The sequence below is a fragment of the Bufo bufo genome, chromosome 1, assembly GCF_905171765.1.
Source record: "Bufo bufo chromosome 1, aBufBuf1.1, whole genome shotgun sequence".
Lineage (NCBI taxonomy): Eukaryota > Metazoa > Chordata > Amphibia > Anura > Bufonidae > Bufo > Bufo bufo.
In genome coordinates, this window is record NC_053389.1 from 495443466 (window position 1) to 495464991 (window position 21526).

At 41.1% G+C, this 21526-nt stretch overlaps 1 protein-coding gene across 1 annotated transcript in view; it reads left to right on the forward strand.

Annotated features, from left to right (window-relative positions):
* Window positions 1-21526, forward strand: part of LRIG3 (leucine rich repeats and immunoglobulin like domains 3) — a 37506-nt gene that overhangs the window by 10170 nt on the left and 5810 nt on the right. Inside the window, exons 2-15 of the mRNA XM_040410500.1 lie at window positions 7585-7656; window positions 7814-7888; window positions 11111-11245; window positions 11763-11906; window positions 12544-12687; window positions 14083-14226; window positions 14518-14661; window positions 16841-16921; window positions 17075-17146; window positions 18103-18174; window positions 18323-18486; window positions 19766-20086; window positions 20180-20461; window positions 20921-21373. Of these exons, the coding sequence (XP_040266434.1) occupies window positions 7585-7656; window positions 7814-7888; window positions 11111-11245; window positions 11763-11906; window positions 12544-12687; window positions 14083-14226; window positions 14518-14661; window positions 16841-16921; window positions 17075-17146; window positions 18103-18174; window positions 18323-18486; window positions 19766-20086; window positions 20180-20461; window positions 20921-21373 (2303 nt within the window). The remainder of the gene's footprint in view (window positions 1-7584; window positions 7657-7813; window positions 7889-11110; window positions 11246-11762; window positions 11907-12543; window positions 12688-14082; window positions 14227-14517; window positions 14662-16840; window positions 16922-17074; window positions 17147-18102; window positions 18175-18322; window positions 18487-19765; window positions 20087-20179; window positions 20462-20920; window positions 21374-21526) is intronic.

Below are 21526 nucleotides of genomic sequence, written 5' to 3' on the forward strand. Positions count from 1 at the left end.
TTTTTTTTTATATTCGGGCAGATTTACTAAACCTATAAATCGTGTAACCTTAGCAGGGTTGTCTGGGTTCAGAGCTGAACCCGCACATATCCCCGTTTTCACCCAGGTAGCTCTCCTTGCCACAGGGCAAGGGCTTTTTATTTATATTTTTTACACTGCCAGGCGAATTCTTCTTCCTAGCAGTGTTCCCGGCACTAATTGGCGGGCTTTAGCGCTGACCTAGCCTCTTTACGTCTCAAAACCAGAATTGATCTGTGCCATTTAATACACCCTGTATGCATCCGTTTCGACCGACTCCGGTTGTATTAAATCTGCACTGAACAAACAAGATCCAGTATGAAAAATATTGTAAGTCAATGGGCACCGGATCAGTTTTTTTCGCTAACAAAAAATCTTATCTGGCACCATTGACTTACATTAATTTTCATGTCTGATCCGGTTTGTTCCGTGTCGTTGACAGGACACAAAACCACAGCTTGCAGCGGTTTTGTGTCCAGTCAAAAAATGCAACAAAACGGAATGCGCCTTGATCCGTTTTGTCCCCATTGACAGGAATGGGGACAGAATTGATCTGTTTGACCTCCTCTGCTGCATCTTAAAACTGGAAAGCCACAACGTGAGTGTGAAACCTAGACCTGCACCAGATTTATCACAGGGGCTCGGGCTGGATGGTAAATGTGGTGATAGACACTTCTGTCTAACAATCTATCCCAACTAATGATTGTCGTCTTTACGCCAGAATTTTGGTTTAAAACAGCATCCCTTTCTGCCAAGTCCCCCTCCTTTGTAAGAGTTGAGGAAATTTGAGAAAATGTAGTTTCTGTTACCATGTTAGTTTCACCAAATGGCGCCAATTTGTGCTGCATTTAGACAGAGTTTACGTGCAGAAACATTAGTACATCTAGGCTTGCATGTATAAACTTGGTGTCACCGTAATAAGGATTTAATTTATTTTCTTTCAAATTTTTTCTTTTTACGTTTTTTTTTTTTTTTTCTTTCTTCGTTTCCAAAGGATTCGGCCAGCACGTTTGCTGTTTACTTAGCTGCAAACTTGAATATGTGTCAAATAAACACACATCTCACAAGGCAGATCCAGTTCTGTTGTTCTTTTCAAGTGAACATTCCTAAAATTCATTCAGGAACATTGCATCTGTGTAAATAAACCCAGAGTTGAAGACAGAAACCCCACTGTGTTTACTCAATTAACAGCTGTGACATTTGGCCCTGGAGTCACAGGGCTGCATCTCTGTAGGTGTGAGGGACACATGTGGTCAAGCTGCTCCACAAACAGCCTTCACTTTGTGCAAAGAACTTCCTGCCCTAGATGTATCTGGAAATGTGGAAGGGTAGTTCCCATCTTGGATAGTGATGGCATAGCCCTAGGATATGCCATCACTTTCTGATCACTGAGGGTCCAACCTCAAGGACCTGTACTGACCTTGAAAGTAAAGGGGTTGGTTTGCACTGTGTTCACTTCTAAATTTCTCTTGCCACCCAGTTGTGAAGGGGAACTGCAGCCAGCCCCAGTGACGGGTCAAAGCATTGTACAAGCGCTGCAACACGTGGAGTCTCGGTGGTCCGACCTCTGCTAATCGTAAAGTGATGACATATCCTAGCAATATTCCATTACTCGTTTCACACTCGTGTTTGGTGCGGATCTGTCATCCGTTCAGATAATACAACCGCATGCATCCTTCCTTTCAGAACGGATCCGTTTGTATTATCTTTAACATAGCCAAGACGGATCCGTTTGTATTATGTCTTATATAGCCAAGACGGATCCGTTTGTATTATGTCTTATATAGCCAAGACGGATCCGTTTGTATTATGTCTTATATAGCCAAGACGGATCCGTTTTGAACACCGTTGAAAGTCAATGGGGGACAGATCCGTTTCCTATTGTCAGTGAAAACTGATCCGTCCCCATTGACTTACATTGTGTGTCAGGACGGATCAGTTTGGCTCAGTTTCGTCAGACGGACACCAAAACGCTGCAAGCTCCAAAGCGGAACGGAGCCAAACTGAGCCAAATTGATGCATTCTGAGTAGTGTTGAGCGAACTTGTGTTTTTAAGTTCGGCGTCTAAAGTTCGGTTTATCGAAGAATCTCGTTATGGATTCTAAATTCCGTTATGGTCTGTGGTAGCGGAATCCATAATGCGATTTTTCGATGACCCGAACTTTAGACGCCGAACTTAAAACACAAGTTCGCTCAACACTAATTCTGAGCAGATCCTTATCCATTCAGAATGCATTAAGGGCAAAACTGATCCGTTTTTTGGACCGCTTGTGAGATCCCTGAACGGCTCTCTCAAACTGAAACCAAAACGCTAGTGTGAAAGTAGCCTTAGCTTGGATAATCCCTTGTAATAATGTAAAATCACAATGTTGTGCAATCACTATGCTAAAAGCAAAGGCATCATCCTCCGCTTATAGTATATGTATCGTTTTCATCCAAACCCATTAGTGTGAAATGAGCCTTATACCAGTCCTCATTGATTAATAAATATTATACTTTGAAAAAGTTACTGACCCATCAATACTTTGCAGTAAACTGATTAGGGGGGAAGGGGGTGCACTGGCCATAGACCCTACAGGGAAACTTCCCAGGGGGGTTGTCTGAGCCCTCCTCACAACCATCAGCCATGGTAAGTAATGGCCTGAAGTTCCGCTTCAGACTTCTGAATTTAACTGTATTGTCATCCTAAGGCAACTGGACAGAACATGGCCGTTGGCACTGACCACCATAAAGGGGCAGTTTTTAGGAAGTTATTTTGTGCTGCTGGGGCAGTACAGTATTTTGTGATGAACTGTGGTATTTGGCTCTGCTGGGGTGGTGTTATGTGCCGCAATATGGTATTGTTGACCCTGACCTCTGTCAGTTTGGGCCCCACTACAAAATAGGGTCACTTTTTTTTTTTTTTTTCTTCTCTCTTCTTTTTCCCAAGGCCACTTTAATTAAAGGGAACCTGTCACCTCCAACAAACATCCCAAGCCGGCAGCAGTACCTGAGAGTAGCCAGCAGCATGTTTGTCATTTTCTTCCTGAAGGCAGATGAAGCAGAAGCTGTAAAAACGTTCTTTAATCCCCTGCCGGCGCGCTTCTCTAGTCAGGCTTGAAGTCACGGAGGCAGCGGACTCCTTGCTTCAAGTCACGGTAACCACGCCCCCTTCGCTGTGATTGACAGCGCTTATGCACGACAGTTCAGCTGGCTTTGCCGAACTGCCGGCTGTCAGTCACAGCGAAGGGGGCGTGGTTACCGTCCCTTGAAGCAAGGAGTCCGCTGCCTCCGTGACTTCAAGCCCAACTAGAGAAGCGCACCGGCAGGGGATTAAAGAACGTTTTTACAGCTTTTGCTTCATCTGCCTGCAGGAAGAAAATGATCGTTACAAACCCTCTGCTGGCTACTCTCAGGTACTGCTGCCGGTTTGGGATGTTTGTTGGAGGTGACAGGTTCCCTTTAAGTTCCCAGTCTGCCCCTGCAGGCCTCATAGACCTGGGATCCAGTGACAAAAATCTAATGATTTTTTATTTATTTTTTTTCTACTGGAAAAACTTCTGGTATGGTGTGACTTATGATGTGGGCTGGGATCCTGGGTTCAAATCCGGCAACTCTCCAAAAATAGGCAAAATTGGCTTCTTCCGAAATTGACCCTAGTGTGTGATTGGGTCCAGCACCTAAATGGCAGCCACTGACTTCCCAGGGAGTTGCCCCAACCACACAGCTATTCCTGCGCTTTGGGTCTTTATGAGAAAAGCGCATTACAAATGTTTATAATTGATCTTTTGATGAATTGTTGCATCCGGCTGTAACATTTTAGTTTTTTTCTTTATGAATCTATAGGTTTTTCACATAATTCACTATTGTTACATGCTTGTTTTGCTGCTGTTTAAAACACAAAAATGTGTAGCATTTCCACAACAGAATGTACCTGACACAGATTTGAAAATCCACAGCATGCCCTGAATTATACAGATTTTTTTATTTTTTTATTCCTCCCTTTGCAAAAAAGCCTTGGTTTTTCATGGTTGTTATTCATGGAAAGTTTAAGAGAGTTTATTTTCAAAATGTGTAAATCCCATCTGCTGTCCCAGGTAACCCACCACCCCCTCCCACCGCAGCTCGTTTTTCAGAAAAACATTTTCCCCTTGCACAGCCATTCGCCTTGCCTTTATAGCTGACAGATTGTGGTTACAGCTGCGGGTGTATTTGGAGATATACAGCAGAAAACCTGAAGTTGCAGAAACATGTGCTCGTGAGACCACCTCTGTAGGAATCTTTACAAATAATGACTTCTACAGAACCAGGTGCATTGTGAAGAGGGGGTCACCAGCACATTCTCCTTACTGGGGGACGCGGCAGGGTGCATTTTCATGTCCTACAAGGATGCTGTGTCCATGACACGGGTTTATTTTAGCGTGGCTGTAAAACCTTTCTAGTGATCTTTTATGTGTGCTTGTTTTAAAGTAAAAAATGAAGGCTGTACATATTTTCAGGGTTTAAAATAGCGTAGTCTGTTTGATTCATTGTGGCTGCAGTGATGAAATCCAGATGGACGGGGCTTGAGCTTCCAGTGAAAGTGTCTGGCTCCACTGTGGTCCATCATGCAGTATTTTACTAGTTTCAAAGCTCTGCTCTTTTGTGTTTGGGCCTAATCCCACGAGAGCAGATTTTCTCACCTCTTCATGTGCTACATGAATAGCAAAAGGTGTTTTTTATTAGTAGGGTTTTTCCTTTCTCTTAAAGAAAGCGTTTAAAATATAAGTTTTCCAACATTTGCTGATTTTCTTTGTTTTCTATGCCATTTCTTTTATGAGAATGGATGATAATGCTTAAGTTTTGGAAACCAATAATAAATGGGATCAAACTGAGGTGCTGTATAGTTTCTACAAAGCCTTCTTTGCCAAGCTTGATTATTCCTTAAAGGGACACTGACAGGCCCGATAAACATATTTAGTTATTCCTATGCAGTCATAGATCTATTAAAGTGTATTCCAACGATATAGAGTACCCCCTGTCCGCATTGTAAACCATGTAAAAACAACTTTATATTCATCTGTCAATCACATTTCTTTATGCCCAAGGGGCGTTTTTTCTCCTACCTTCGTGCCCAGCCGCGCCTCAACTGTCGATTCCTAGCACCGCCCAGCTCATTATTATTCACTGCGCTGGGCGGCTCTTACATTCCCTGATCCTGTCACCCGAGAGAAGAGCGCTGGATTCAATTACAAGGTTGGGAGGGTGCCGGCGCATGCGCAGATGGTCCGATTGAGGCCGATGCCCATAAGTATCTATCGGGCATGCGCGGCAACTGACAGGATCGGGGAATGTAAGAGCTGCCCAGCGTAGTGAATAATAATGAGCTGGGCGGCGCTAGGAATCGACAGTTGAGGCGCGGCTGCGCACGAAGGTATGAGAAAAAACGCCCCTTGGGCATAAAGGAAAGTGATTGACAGATCAATATAAGGAAGTTTTTTTTTTTTTTTTTGCGGTCCGCAAAAACGGTTTCCGTTGTTCCGTGTCCGTTTTTTCATCCGTGGGTCTTCCTTGATTTTTGGAGGATCCACGGACATGAAAAGTGAAAAAAAAAAAAACTAGGTCAAGTTTGCATTGAAAATGATAGGAAAAACGGACACGGATCACGGACGCGGATGACTATCTTGTGTGCATCAGTGATTTTTCACGGACCCATTGACTTGAATGGGTCCGTGAACCGTTGTCCGTGAAAAAAATAGGACAGGTCATATTTTTTTCACGGACTGGAAAACGGTGCATTTTCCGATTTGTCCACGGACCCATTGAAAGTCAATGGGTCAGCGAAAAAAAAATGAAAAATGGAACAACGGCCGCGGATGCACACAACGGTCGTGTGCATGAGGCCTAAAGTTGTTTTTTACATGTTTTACAATGCGGACAGGGGGTACTCTTTTATATAGTTGGAATACACTTTAATAGATCTATGACTGCATAGGAATAACTAAATATGTTTATCGGGCCTGTCAGTGTCCCTTTAAGGAATGTTTGTCATCAGCTTTCTGCCTATACCTGGGTCACATGTAAATAAATCCCAAATCTTTGTCTCGGTGACTGTCTCCTACTTCATCTGGATCTTATTAATAGCCAATATGCACTACTATATAACAGACAAGGCAAGGAATAGGACTGGAACATGCCATTAGCCTTCAAAAGTTCATGCTCTGAAGTAATTTCATAAGTTTTTTTTCTTTTCTTTATGAGGCCTATTCACTTCAATAGGGCCGCAAAAGATGCGGACAGCACTCCATGTGCTGTCCGCATCCGTTGCTCCGCAAAAAAAAAATATAACCTGTCCTATTCTTGGCCGCGTTTTGCGGTCAAGAATAGTCAGTTATTTTAATGGCTGTCCGTGCCATTTCGCAAATTGCGGAACGCACATGGACGCCTTCCGTGTTTTGTGGACCGCAAAACACACCGGTCGTGTGCATGAGGCCTAAATGTGTAGTTTTCATACTCTAGCATTTTAGGGCTGAACTCCTCACTCCATCCACATTTTGGAAAGATGCTCTAAAGGCGCCCATACACAGTGAGACCTGGTCGCAGGATCTGCATGCAAATTACCCCTGATTGCCGGGCAATCTTCATGCTGATACTGTGGGTGGGCCTTGCGCCTATTTTTATTTTTTTTATATATTGGGTACGTAATACCAAATCAAGCCAGTAATCTCAGGTGAACCAGTGTTGATTATGAATATATTTTTCATTCCTACTGAATTGGTGAAGTTCTAGTCCTCTCTTAGGCTACATGCACACGAATGTTAGGGCTCCGTGCCCATTGCGGTCTGCAATGCACGGGCACAGACCGTGGAGCAGCTGCATGCGGATCACGGACCCATTCCCTTGAATGGGGTCCACGATCCGCATCCGACGGTCTGCACCGCAAAAAAGTAGTGCATGCCCTACTTTTCTGCGGTGCAGAGGCACAGCCAGAAACACCACGGAAGCACTCTGTAGTGCTTCCGTGGGCGGGGCACACGGTCATGTGCATGTAGCCTTAGCCTAGGTCTACACAACGACATTTGTCGCACCAATGTCGCGTGACAATCTTTATAATGGTAGTCTATGGTGTCGCACTGCGACTACATTCAGGATGGATTTTTCTGTGACTGTCGTGTCGCAGTCGCAGCATGTTGCAGTGTGCCACCATAGACTACCATTATAAAAATTGTCGCGCGACATTGGTGCAACAAAATGTCGCGCGACAAATGTCGTCATGTAGACCTAGCCTTAGGCTATTTTCAGATCTGCAGTAAAGGTTCACACAAAAAAGCAGGAAAGAGTACCGCTGCATGCAATGGTATTTTGTCTGCCAGAAACCATGAAACGTAACCATTATATTCAGCGGGGTCTGTGAAGCCATTTGGGTCTGGCATGTGCTGTATCCACCTTTGATATAATTATAAAAATTTGGAAATTAGTCATTTTTAAACTATAAACTTTAGTGTAGAAAAAAAACAAGTAATAAAATGGAAGTATCCAAAATTGAGTATAATATACTATAATAGTTCACAGCATGGTTTTAACCATATCAATCTATTATTTTTAAAGGGACTTGAGTCAGAACAAACTTTCTTCAATCAAAGCTAGCTCGATGAGTCACCTCCATAATCTACGTGAACTGTAAGTTTGCCTTGTTTATGTGCCTTTCTTAGTTTTTAATATGGTGGTGTTATGGATTCCTGATTGTAGATATGCTTGCCTTGTCTATCCTTTTCTTGTGTATTTCTTGTAATATAAATGGGAGCTTTAAAAATAAATCAATGTTTTCTTTGAACAGGAGATTAAATAGAAATGACTTGAAGATGATACCCAATCTTGGTCCTTTGTCCGCAAATATTACACTTCTTTCCTTGTGAGTATAATTGCCCACTTTTATTATTGTAAATACTAAATGTGCCTTAATTCTGGCTTGGTCTATTTTCACACTAGCGTTTTGGCTTTCCGTTTGTGAGATCCGTTCAGGGCTCTCACAGGCGGTCCAAAACGGATCAGTTTTGCTCTAATGCATTCTGAATGGAAAAGGATCCGCCCAGAATGCATCAGTTTGCCTCCGATCAGTCTCCATTGACTTTCAATGGTGTTCGAGACTGATCCGTCATGGCTATAGAAGACACAATGCTACCAGATCCGTTCATGAAGGATGCATGCGGTTGTGATATTGTAACGTAGCCTTACTGTGCACCAGAATCTTGTCCATTTTTGGCCTATAATGCCACGTCTCCCTTTGGCACATTCGTTTAATAAATGTTTAAAAACAATTGGTTCCTTTTTTTTTTTCATGCACAAGATGGCAGTTGTCTAACTTTGTAACACATTTACACAAGTTTACTTAGGCTACATTTTAGATGGGATTGGTAAATCTCTTCCATTATTTTTTTTTATTTTTTTTTATTTTATTTTTTTAGAAGGAGCAGAGACTAAGAAGTCCATTTATCAATCGTCTTGCTCCATAATTAGAGTTTTCACTTCTTGCTACTTTTCAATAGTGGCAATAAAAGTGGATAGTAGGCATGGCATCTCGCCACCCAACAAATTTACTGTCACTTATTTTATTTCTGTGTACATACATGTCCTATTGTCTGCATTACGGACAAGGATAGGACTGTTCTATTAGCGGCCAGCTGTTGAGCAAAATACGGAATGCACACGGACGCCATCTGTATTTTTTGCAGACTGCAAAATACATACGGTCGTGTGCATGAGCCCTTAGTTTGAAGGTGATTTGTTAATCTCAAGGTTAGTCCTTATTCACTTGGTCAGTGAATAAAAAACAGATGCAAAGTCAAAAACTTAAGAGCTGCATTTCTTTCCATCGTACCTTTTACCATGTAGGTTCCTGCTTTTGGCTCACAATTACTGATGCCAAACACTGACTGTGTAAATAAGGCCTTAGATTTTAAAGTAAATGAAACCTATCCACCACAGTAGTGCACCTATTCTTGTAATTATTTAATATATCATTCCACATCCACACATAGTACCATCTGGTGTAGGATGTCTCTGTGGCACTTGTGGTCTGTTGCGGGCATCCTCCACGGTGTGCATTTTTTGCTGGGGATCGCCCTTAGCAACAGACCACAAGCACAGTATCTGCTCCCCCGAGTATAAATGCACAACTGCATTTGGGGTTGAGCATTTCCTGCCTTTAGAGACCACGTATTTTTGTCATTTAAATTGCATATTTATATATGGAGGTGTATAAACTCCAATCTAAATGCGCCTTGATTACCACCCATAGGCAGCATTTAGGTGCACCTGTGAGGCCTGACACATCAGCCAGCCATGGGTGGGACTCGAAGCCTCCTCCCATTGTATGTGTGGTTAGTCACACTGGAGGGAACTGGGAGCTGTTTGCTGTGAGTTGAACCTTACGCTGCTGTAATTTGCCCACTGGCTCCTGGTACTACCCATATGGTACAGGTAGGTTTAGCGTTAGATCCCGTGCCACTTGAGAAACCTGTGCGTGGGCTCAGGTATGTTCTTAATATAAGGATATACTGGCTAAAGTCTCATTTTTTTAACATCTTAAAACAGATATGTGATGGCCGTTAAAAAAAAAAAATGTACATCACATGTCCGTTTTTCACTGTCGTGTGCATGTAGCCTTAAGGTGTAGCATGGATTACGAAACACTGTAGTGTGTATTCCCGGTGTTGGCTTTTAAGAAAGAACAAAAGTACAAATCTGTACATAATGCAGGTAAAGGTATTCCAATCCTAATAAAACTATCATTTTACATGGCGATCCTATATGTCCGTCATGCAGGTTTAGAGACTGGCACATCAGTATTTCATGGACAATACTTTAAGAAAACGAGCCATGACCGTTTTAACTTGTTGCTTTTAACACTTTACAAAGCAGAAGCGGACATGGTTATGTGTGATAAGTCTTAAATATTCCTAAAAGAATATGAATGGAGTCTAAATGGTCCTACCATCTCCGCTGCGTTCTTAGTGCACTAGACCGCCTTTACTTTCCACCTGCAGAGAATGTGCCCCTCTCTCCCCCCCATTAATGTGTTTTTATTGCTACTTTGAGTTTTAAAGCAATGTGCATAGGTTTTTACAAGCCAGGTGCTCGTTCCTTATTAAACTGTGAGGTATAAGGACATCGGGAGATAACCGTAGAGGTAGAAGACTTAAGACGTTCAGGAATGGTCTGTCAGCCTGACCATTAAGATGCCAGATTCAGCCTGAAATACTCATGTATAGGTTACCTTTAAGAATCCTGAAAGCGGGAGTAGGGTTTTCTATATAGATCTGAACTATTCCGCTCTAATTTGAGCGCATTAGGCCATGTTAATGTTTTGTGATACAGAATCCATTATTCATTCAGCCATAAGAAATATCTGTGTTATAATGAACGCTTGTGCACAAAGGCGTCCCTGTGCACCAGCCTGGATTACAACTGAGCACTTTCAGGCTGCAATTTAGAGGGTGTGCGGTTCAGGAAATTGCTGGCCCCTGCCGTAACAAGCCTTGCTGCATAGGAGAATTTATGGCTTTAACACCTTGTCAGTAATTACCTTCTTAATAAACCAGTATTGTGCCCTGCTGCTTTTGCACATTACATTTTTGAGAAGCTACACCTGTATCATTTATTACAGTCCTGTGAGCCAAAATTGGGTTAATTATGGTGTTAAAATAATAGTAATATACCATCTGTATCACTGTGCTTTTTCCTAAACTCCATTTTTCCTAACCCTTTATGTAAATTCTGAATGAAGTCAGCATTAAAAATTTCCATTTCAAAAGAGAATTACTCAACACACAGCTGCTGCAGCCGCCAGATGCGTGCCTTTAAGAGTTTTTTTTGTTTTTTTTTTACTTTTTAATTTAAAGAGACCCTTTTGTAATTTATTTAGCCTACCCCTTTTTATATAAGAATATCTGTTCAGATACAAGTGATGTCTTTTTCACTAATACATAGTAACGTGTAGGACTTTTCACTCATTTCAGCATCTTGTACTATGTGAGAAGAGGGTTTGTAATGATCTGCCCCGATCACGACACGTTTATTGAACATCTCTTCATTCATTTTTTCTATTTTTTTTCTTTCTTACATTTTATTTCAGAACAAACAACAAGATTGATTCAGTGTTGCCTGAGCACCTTCAACCTTACCATTTACTGGAAACCTTAGATTTAAGTAATAATCTGATTACCGAGCTGAAAACCCCATCCTTTCCTGTACTGAGGCTCAAATACTTGTAAGTAACGTATATGTGTGTGTGTGTGTGTGTGTGTGTGTGTATGTGTATATATAATTTTAAAAATATTCATTCCTCGAATACTTAAAGGGGTTTTCTCACTTTGGCAAATGGCCTTTATCATGTAGAGAAAGTTAATATAAGGCACTTACTAATGTGATTGCCCATATTGTGTCCTTTGCTGACTGGATTCATTTTTCCAGCACATTATACATTGCTCATATCCTATATATCCCTATAGTGTGCAAGCACGACCACCGCTGCTGAATTGTAGGGTGGTCGTAACCCCTGGATACGAGCAGTGTATAATGTGATGGAAAAAATCTATCTAGTTAACAAAGGAAGCAATATGGACAATAGCAATACATTACTAAGTGCCTGGTATTAACTTTCTCTACATGATAAATGCCACTTACTAAAATGAGACAACCCCTTTAATTGCATAAAAATAGCATACTTTCTACCCATTTATGTGTATTGTCAATAGCAAGTTGATCTTACTTTGACCTTTTTATAGGTACATCAATAAAAACCTAATAACCTCTATGGAATCTGGTGCGTTTGACAATTTATCTGCTACGTTACAAGTGCTGAAGCTCAATAAGAACCGGATTGGCTACATCCCGCCAAAAATGTTCAAGCTGTCCAATCTCCAGCATCTGTAAGTACAAATCGTCTGACCTGAATTCTCAAGTCAAACTTTCACATTCACCTAGAAACTGCTCTATCCGTTTACTCTCCCTGTTCGTATAGTTCAGCTTTTATCCCTTGTCTGGTATACTACACCATCTTTGTTCTTTTTTTTACATGTTACACCTCATTTGATGAGGGAACTTGAGTATCCTCTAAAACTTGCCATGTTAGCAGTTTTGTGTTTCTTGTCTTTTAAAGAAGATCTCACACTGACTCTCATTCTGTATCTCTTCTGAAACCTCTATGGTAGTATATGCAATTCTCTGAAACTAAACATTTAGCCCCATTCACACATCTGGTTTTGCAAAGGTGAAATTCACCATGTATTCTGCGTCAGAAATCCCTCCAGCTTCTGACGCAGAACCTTTTATGGACTTCGGCTGGATCTGTCTGGACATCGCATCAAGATAGCACTTGTCTTGTCTTTGGGTGTTTGCAACCATAAACCTCAGGTGCAGGAAGTGCAGTGGAACGTAGAGGCCACAACTGCTGGTGGCTTTTTGGCATGGAATCTGTGCCAAATTCTGCCGGCAAAAATCTGTGTGTGAATGGGGCCTTACTGGTCTACAATTGTATTTTAACAATCTTTTTGTCTTCTGTTACAGGGAGCTGAAGCGTAATCGAATAAAACATATAGATGGACTCACTTTCCAAGGCCTTGATGCCTTAAAATATTTGACTATCCAGAGGAATGGGATCACACGGCTTATGGATGGAGCCTTCTGGGGACTGAGCAACATGGAAGTTTTGTACGTCTATAACACAGTCTTTTTCTATAGTTCCATATGGTGGAGAACCCACAAGCTAAATCTTTTGCTAAACGGTTTCTCATAATTTTGGTCTAGTCACTTGTGACTGGTGGCTTAAAAGTTGCATGTCACAAGTAGGAACCTGGAAGCATAACTGGCATTTGGAAGTAGGGAATTTTTTGAAGATCGCAGGAAGAGCAGTTTACCATTAACCCTAAACATTGTCTATTGCGCCTGTAATTCATTATTTTACAGGAGAAAACAGTGACCATCCTCTCTAAAGTAAAGCGTAACCCCATGTGGTGCTTATAGTAAGGGCTTATTCACGTGTCCGTTTCGAGAGCACAAAAACTCTAGTATGTCATCCACAAGAGTTCACTATTTGTGAATACAAAAAACATGAGCCTTTTTTTTATTTTTTATTCTAAACTTTGTATGAACTTTTCTCTTCAAAGGATCAGTGAAAATCTCACTAGACCTGGATGGCATCCTGTTCGCCATCAGTGGTTTTCACAGACCCATTGAATAGAATGGGCACATTCTATCTGCAAATGGACCAAAGTAGTGTATTCTCCAGTGTTTTTCCACAAATAGAATTCCGTGGATCCGTCTGCTGTCCATGGAGAACATGGTTGTGACTGAAGGACATGTGGATAAGGCCTCATGCACACGAACATGGTTTTCTGTCCATGTCCATTACTTTTTTTTTTTTGGACTGTATGTGGAACCATTCACTTCAATGGATCCGCCAAAAAAACTCCGTGTGCATTATGTTTCCGTATATCCATATTTCCGTTCTGCCAAAAAATAGAACATGTCCTATTATTGTCCGCATTACGGACAAGGATAGTACTGTTCTATTAGGAGCCAGCTGTTCCATTCCGCAAAATACGGAATGCACACAGATGTCCGTATTTTTTGCAGATCCGTTTTTTGCGTACCGCAGAATTCATACGTTCGTGTGCATGAGGCCTAAGTCTGTGGGTGCATCAAGTTCATCACTGCTTCCACCATAGGTTTGTTAGGCTCTTTTCACACTGTGCTTTGCAGTTCTGAGGTTTCTGTTCAGAGAATATGCTAACAGAAATGTGGGATGTATGCGTTTTTTGCTGGATGCCCATGTATGACTCTTCGGCCCATGTGGGAAAATGCAGTGTAAAAGGAGCCTTACTACATACTGTCGTTAGTGAGTTGCAGATTGTCACAGTATGGGTACATTTAAATATGAAAATGTTTGCGAAAATTATCTCCTTGCAAAAGAGTGCTAGGTTCTGTGATCCAGGTGGACTGTTCTCTCTTTTTAGTTGCAATGCTTTGCCATGACGTGCTGGTATTGTTTTTCCTTCTGTTCATTTTGCATGTATATGTTTACATTTGCATTTTTCCATTTTTAAGGCTGTTGGATCATAACAACCTCACAGAGATTAGTCGAGGCTGGTTGTATGGCTTGCTTATGTTGCAGCACCTCCATCTCGGCCAGAACGCCATCAGCAGGATCAGCCCCGATGCCTGGGAGTTTTGCCAAAAACTCAGCGAGCTGTAAGTTGCTTTTATTTAGTTCCAGTTTTTAGTTACAGATTCAATGCCAAAACATGAGTTTCTTACCACAGATTTGTTCTTTTTTTCAGAACAGCATTACTAAGGCATTTTTTCTTTCTGATTTCACGTAGACTTGTTGTTCCGCCTTCCCTTTTATGGGACATGTTGTTTCAATTAAGACTGGTCCACGTTAAAATATACTGGTACATCAAATTTTTGTGCGTAATTTTAATTTTCACAAAGAGTAACACTTTTTTTTTTTTTTTTTTTTTTTTTTTTTGCATTTTACAGAGATTTAACCTTCAATGAACTAACAAGATTAGAAGAGTCAAGTTTTATGGGATTAACCCTGCTTGGTAGACTATTTATAGGCAACAACCAAATTAGTAATATCGCTGATGGTGCTTTTCATGGACTGTCCAGTTTGAACACATTGTAAGTGACCATGCATCTCTTGTAAAATATTTCTGTGGTTTCCCACTTGTGGTGTACTGCTTGAACTGAATCGTGTTGATGTGAGTCCTGGTAATTTTATGTGTGAAATAAAGACCCCATAACACTGACCGACCATCGGGCAGATAAATACTAACAAACATTTGTAGGAACACTTGTTAAAGGTGATCTGCCGGTGTAAAGGTGCCTCCGATTACCCAATGAATGAGTGAAACACTTGTTCATTGGCATTAAGTTCATTGGTGCGGTCAAAAGATTTGTATTGTCCGATGAACCAGCTCATTCATTGGGCAATTTATGGCAGCATTAGACTGCAAGATGATTCTGCCCAAAAAATCGGCAGTGTAATACAGGCTTTAAGGGGCCTTTTAATAATTGCCTGGAATAGCTTTGTGCTCTTGAACAATGAGTTTGCTTGGAGGTAAAGGCCAGAAAAGATCAATGGAAAGATCCTGGTGACTACTTTTGTGTCCTTATTTACATCTAAATTAGAATGGACACCCACCAGTGACCTATACTTCTATGTTGTATTGGTTGATGATGCAGGGAAAAGTATTTACTAGCCATGTATCCATTTTATCTTGTTACCTCTTACCATTTATACCTTTTGGAAGCTTTATTAATCACATACAGTGAGATACAAAATATAATGTCTTCTAGCTTGTCTTTTTTAATGTTACTACAAATTGGCTGCTTCTAAGCTCACGTTGGCCTGGTTTGAGTTTTCCGTGAATGCCTACTGGGGTAGTCTGACTGAAAAAATGGCAATTAATGCTAATTATTGTGATCCTTAAAAATCAGTCCTGATTAGACGGTGATCATCTGCAAGACTTGCTATGAGTGTATTGCTTTCTCAACTATTTGCTTCCAGCAATAGATATGAATGATATTTTTTCATACCTGGTATCTTTCAGTCTAAGCCCCATTTAAATGTATTGTCCTTTCCCTTAGGGTCTATTCACACGTCCGTAGAAAGGGTCCACATCTGTTTCGCAATTCTGCGGAATGGGTGCGGACCCATTCATTCTCTATGTGCTATCCGCATTTCCGGAGCACGGGCCAGAACTTCTGGAAGCTCCGGAAAAAAAATTGAACATGTCCCATTCTTGTCCGCAATTGCGGACAAGAATAGGCAGTTCTATGGGTTTGCCGGCCGGGTGTATTGCAGATCCGTAATGCACTACGGTCGTGTGAATGGACCCTTATGGTGACTGGTCAGATTGGAGACAAAGCTTTCGATCTAATTGCCCCTTCACACAGGCCAATGATTGGGGCAACAGGAAGCAGCATTCCTAGGCATGCTCGTTCCCAATAATTGCCTTGTGTAAAGGCACCACCAATGTAGAGTCATTTAGTGCAGCAGCGGCATGAAGCGCACGGCGTCATAGCAACCAATGACGCCGTGCACTCCTGCTCTCAGCAGGAATCCAGGCCGTGCTACCACGGACCGCTCACGGCCGTGTGCATTCGGCCTTAATCATCATTTCTGGGCAGCAGATCATCTTGTCTCAACAATGATTCTTGATGGTGATGAGCGATCGCAGCAGCGATCACCACTCCCCATGCAGAGATAATTGTGTATAAATGCATCACCTCTAAGCAGGCTATTATGAGGAATGAATGGTTCGTTCCCAAGAGTTGCCTGCTGTGTCAGCCTGTGCAAAGGGGCTTTTAATCTGATCCTACAGGCTCCCACCAACTCTGAGATGTTAAGTTTTAATAACTATTTAGAATTTCTGAGGTTCAAAGCAGGTTAATTCCTCAATTAGTCTTTTTTTATGCATTTGGTTCTTACAGGGCACAGGAAAAAGCTAAGGAGAAGATTTGTAAAATACTAGAAAATCATCATTGTCCTATATCCCTAAAGAACTCACCAGGGGGGGAAACCATCCCAGTATCAATTGTTATGAATAGCAGGTCATGTGAAGGCTAATGCTGGCCTGTCCTAGGGTTGACTGACTGTTATCAGTGCCTTAGGTTATGCAACCTCACCTCACAGTTGGTGGAACAATACTTGAGGGTTTAATTCCAACAAAACATTAACGACCTTAGAAAGGAGATGCTTTCCTGTTTTTTTTTTTTTTTTTTTTTGGGTGATATGATTTATTATATTAACTAAACTTACGTATTTAACATGTTTGTTTATTTTTTGTATTTTAAGGGATCTGAAGAATAATGAAATTTCTTGGACCATTGAAGATATGAATGGAGCATTCTCTGGGCTTGACAAATTAAAAAAGCTGTAAGTAATTTTACTGCCATTTGTTTATTAGGGAGTCCTTCACATACTTTGAGGGCTTCTTTAAATATACAAAACTTTCCACATCTGATTGTCTCTACAACCAGGATTCCGTAATCACAGTGTTTTTAACGTGCACTGATATTTATCTTGTAGGATGCTGCAAGGTAATCGGATCGGATCGATTACGAAAAAAGCATTTTCATGGTTGGAAGCACTTGAATACTTGTAAGTACATTGAAGGAAATTTACAAAGTAAAATGTATAAGAATCCTAGTGTAAATTGAGGCAAAACCGGTTAACATGCCGTGCCCCAAAATGTATTTTTCACCTGACCAGACAGTTTTGGAAGATGAGGGGATTGGCTAAGATGAGTGCTCCAGATTTATTAATGACGTGCACCTTTTTGACGCAAACCTTTTGGTGTAAAGTAAGACCAAGATGGGATGTGTGAGAGAAAAGTGTGTAACACATCTAATTAGATGGGCCAGTTTTATCACCTTGTAAAGCCCAGCTATGATAACTTTGGCACAGTTTCTGCATTCTTGTCCAGCTTTATACTGTATTAAAGGGATTTTGCCATGATTAATGTAAAACATAAAAATAAGTCAACATATAGTACATGACAATCTTTCTAAAGTTAGAACCAACGTTGTATCTCACAGGGGATTTAGAGTTCCCCACATTCTAGATTGTCTTCAGGCTGGCAGCTCTGGGTGTGTCCCCTTTCTCAGGGGACATATCCTTTGTGCTCTCTGCCTGTGACTGTCAGAGCTGCTAACAGTAGATATGGATGGTGGCAGTTGTAGGATAGAACTGAGCATGTGCAACCACCTCAGGAGGATGCGGACATGGCTATACAGAATAAACACTAGGGGGTGCCATTATAATGAGGCAGAGAAAATATCTCACTGCTGGAGAATTATTGTAACGAAGTAAATGCTTCATTCAGCTCATGCTGAATTATATTTAAATAATATCAGCAATAATAAATATCCCCCATCTCTTTGTGCTTTGGACAGGGGACAATAGTTTTGTTGTAATATATTATATAGTTTTCTTCTAGTAAAGATAGTTTTGAATATTTATCACCCCACCACTGGTTTTACTCTTTGTTTTGTTATTTAGGCATTTTATTGCCCAGTATTTTATTCTTTCCTCCCTCCCTCTCTTTCCACATTCAGGGATCTGAGTAACAATGCCATCATGTCAATGCAGAGTAATGCATTTTCGCAGATGAAGAGGCTTCAGCAACTGTAAGTGTTTGGGCCCTTCAAAAGAATGATACAGGTCCCATGTTTGGAGTCCTGATCAATAATCACTGACTGCCATGCTTTTGCCAATTTTTCCAAAGCAATTTGAATGCATTTTTGAAACCTACCTTAATGTTCTTTTGTCCTACAGGCATCTGAACACGTCAAGCCTTCTGTGTGATTGTCAGCTGAAATGGCTACCTCAGTGGTTAACCGAAAATAAGTTACAGACGTTTGTAAATGCAAACTGTGCTCATCCCCAAAGTCTAAAAGGCAAAAGTATCTTCTCTGTGAGCGCTGATGGGTTTGTGTGTGGTAAGTTTCAATTTTTTTATATATTTTCTTTTTTACGTGTCCTATCTTGTTTTTTTAGCAACTACTTGCATCCCACATGTAAAATCAATTCTGGAGCATCTATTCTTATGAGTCTATACTGTGCTATTCCTGCTAGAAGTTATGAATGAATTACTAGTAGTTTACAATGAAGTTCTAGCTAGATGCTTCTATTTGGGGAGGCAGCACTGATTGGATAATATCATACTGTGCAGGTACAACCCACCCTCCCCGACTGGTACTCATCTGGACCTTCATTACAAACTACTAGTAATTCTTTCATAACTTTTTACCAGGAATAATAAAGGAACAGCACATCATATTCATAAGAATAGATGCTCCAGAAATGTTAGAAGGGGGGGGTGTAAGTAGTAGTCTTTAAAGCCTCCTGCACATGACCGTTTTTTTTCCCCTATTTACTGGCCGTTTTTTGCGTTCCGGTTACGGAACCATTTATTTCAATGGTTCCGCAAAAAAAACAGAATGTACTCCGTTTGCATTCCATTTCTGTATTTCCGTTTTTCCGTTCCGTTTAAAGATAGAACATGTCCTATAATTGCCTGCAAATCACGATCCGTGGCTCCATTCAAGTCAATGGGTCCGCAAAAAAACGGAACACATACAGAAATGCATCCGTATGTCTTCCGTTTCCGTTCCGTTTTTTGCGTAACCATCTATTGAAAGTGTTATGCCAGCCCAATTTTATCTATGCAATTACTGTATATGCCATACGGAAAAACGGAACAGAAACGGAAACACAACGGAAACAAAAAACTGAAACGGACTGCAAAACACTGAAAAAGCCATACAGTCGTGTGCAGGAGGCCTAAGTCAAAGGAATGGATCCTAAACAGAATATTAAGGAAAACCTTTTCAATTCTTCGATTTTTCTTGAATCCATTCTTGATGGACTCTTATGGGCAATAGCTGTTTTGTTTAATTTCTGTCCTAGGAGAGACCATGGCAGTGTTTAATTACCCTTTTTGCACACGGGGACTGACAGCTCTAGCTATTTCATTGTGTGCACACAGAGGACTATGATCAGGGTAATCAGGACTCACTGTCCCTCCTAGGAGTCCGGTTAGAAATCCTACTTCACTTCATATAAACCTATATATCACAGCTCGGCTTCACTCCCTGCTTTCAGATACAGGAGCAGAAATCGCCTGACCTGTTCACTTAAAATACAGACTTTACAGTGTGCACTAGACAGTTGTATAATAACTATACTAACTTTTTTTTCTTCTTTATTTATGCATAGATGATTTTCCAAAGCCCCAGATTACTGTCCAACCTGAAACGCAGTCTGCACTAAGAGGTTCCAATGTGACCTTTATATGCTCAGCGGCCAGCAGCAGTGACTCCCCAATGACTTTTTCTTGGAAAAAAGATAATGAAATTCTACACGATGCAGAGATGGAAAGTTATGCTCACCAGCGTGTACAAGGTGGCGATGTGATGGAGTATACCACTATTCTGAGGTTGCGCAATGTGGAGTTCATCAGTGAAGGAAAATACCAGTGTGTCATCTCCAATCATTTTGGAACGACTTACTCTGTCAAGGCCAGGTTAACCGTTAACAGTATGTATTGCTATTTTTCCTCTCCTTTTCTGATAATTGGGTGTTTAAAATTACATTTAGGACTAAAGTTTTTTATTTATTTTTTCATTTCAGTGCTTCCTTCATTTACAAAGATGCCCATAGACCTTACTATTCGTGCTGGATCTACCGCTCGACTTGAGTGTGCTGCAGTTGGTCACCCAACACCACAGATAGCTTGGCAGAAAAATGGCGGCACAGATTTTCCTGCAGCCCGTGAAAGAAGGATGCATGTCATGCCAGAAGATGATGTGTTTTTTATTGTGAATGCCAAAATTGGAGACACTGGTGTGTACAGCTGTACAGCCCAGAATAGTGCAGGCAGCATTTCGGCTAATGCTACACTGACCGTGCTAGGTAAGCATCACAGTTTATCATATTCAACTGTTAAGACTTTAATCATATAAGGACCATAAAGCCTGAAAAATGAGAACTGTCATAAAAACGCTTTCTCTATGTACTCTAGATTTGGTCTGGATGGTTTTTGGCATGTTTTGGTTTTTCTTGGACTGTCTTATTGAGAGGACATTTTTGCTATGACCTTGCCTTACATGTCCGAGACTATTGGTTCTTTCTTAGTCTGTGGTAGAGCGCATTCTTTTGGAGAGCTTGTAGGAATGTTGTAATGTGGAAAACAAAATACTATCTTTGGCAGAAAATGACCTGAGTGTATGTAGAACTGGGATAGTGTTGAGTGGGATGTAGGCCATTTCCAGAATTGAGACTGCACTACCCTGCATTTTAAATCGGTTTTTGCATTGTGGGCAGAAAGTATGATTCAGTAAATGCATTCTTATTTCCTTTTCTTAACGACAGAAACCCCTTCATTCCTGAGACCGTTAGTAGATCGAACTGTATCAAAAGGAGAAACCACAGTCCTGCAGTGCATAGCAGGGGGAAACCCAACACCAAAAGTGAATTGGACAAAGGATGATAATCCATTGACTGTAACGGAGAGACACTTTTTTGCAGCTGGCAATCAACTGCTCATTCTTGTGGACACTGACTTTGAAGATGCTGGGAAATACACTTGTGAGATGTCCAATATTCTTGGAACTGAGAGGGGCAATATACAGCTTTCTGTAATTCCCAATCCAACATGTGATTCCCCTGCAAATGCCACCCCATCATTGGAGGATGATGGATGGGCCACCGTCGGGGTGGTCATTATAGCCGTGGTTTGCTGTGTTGTGGGAACCTCCCTTGTATGGGTGGTCATCATATACCACACACGAAGAAAGAATGAGGATTGCAGTGTTACAAACACAGGTGGGTATTACTGTAGAGCAAGCCAGGAAAAAAAGCTGTTGGTGTTCAATTATGGTTAATCAAATTGGCATTTATAAGTGGTTAGAGGGGCGTAAGAGTCCAGAGAACATATGTTATGCAGTAAGCTTCATCTGGCATAAAAACTTTATGGTT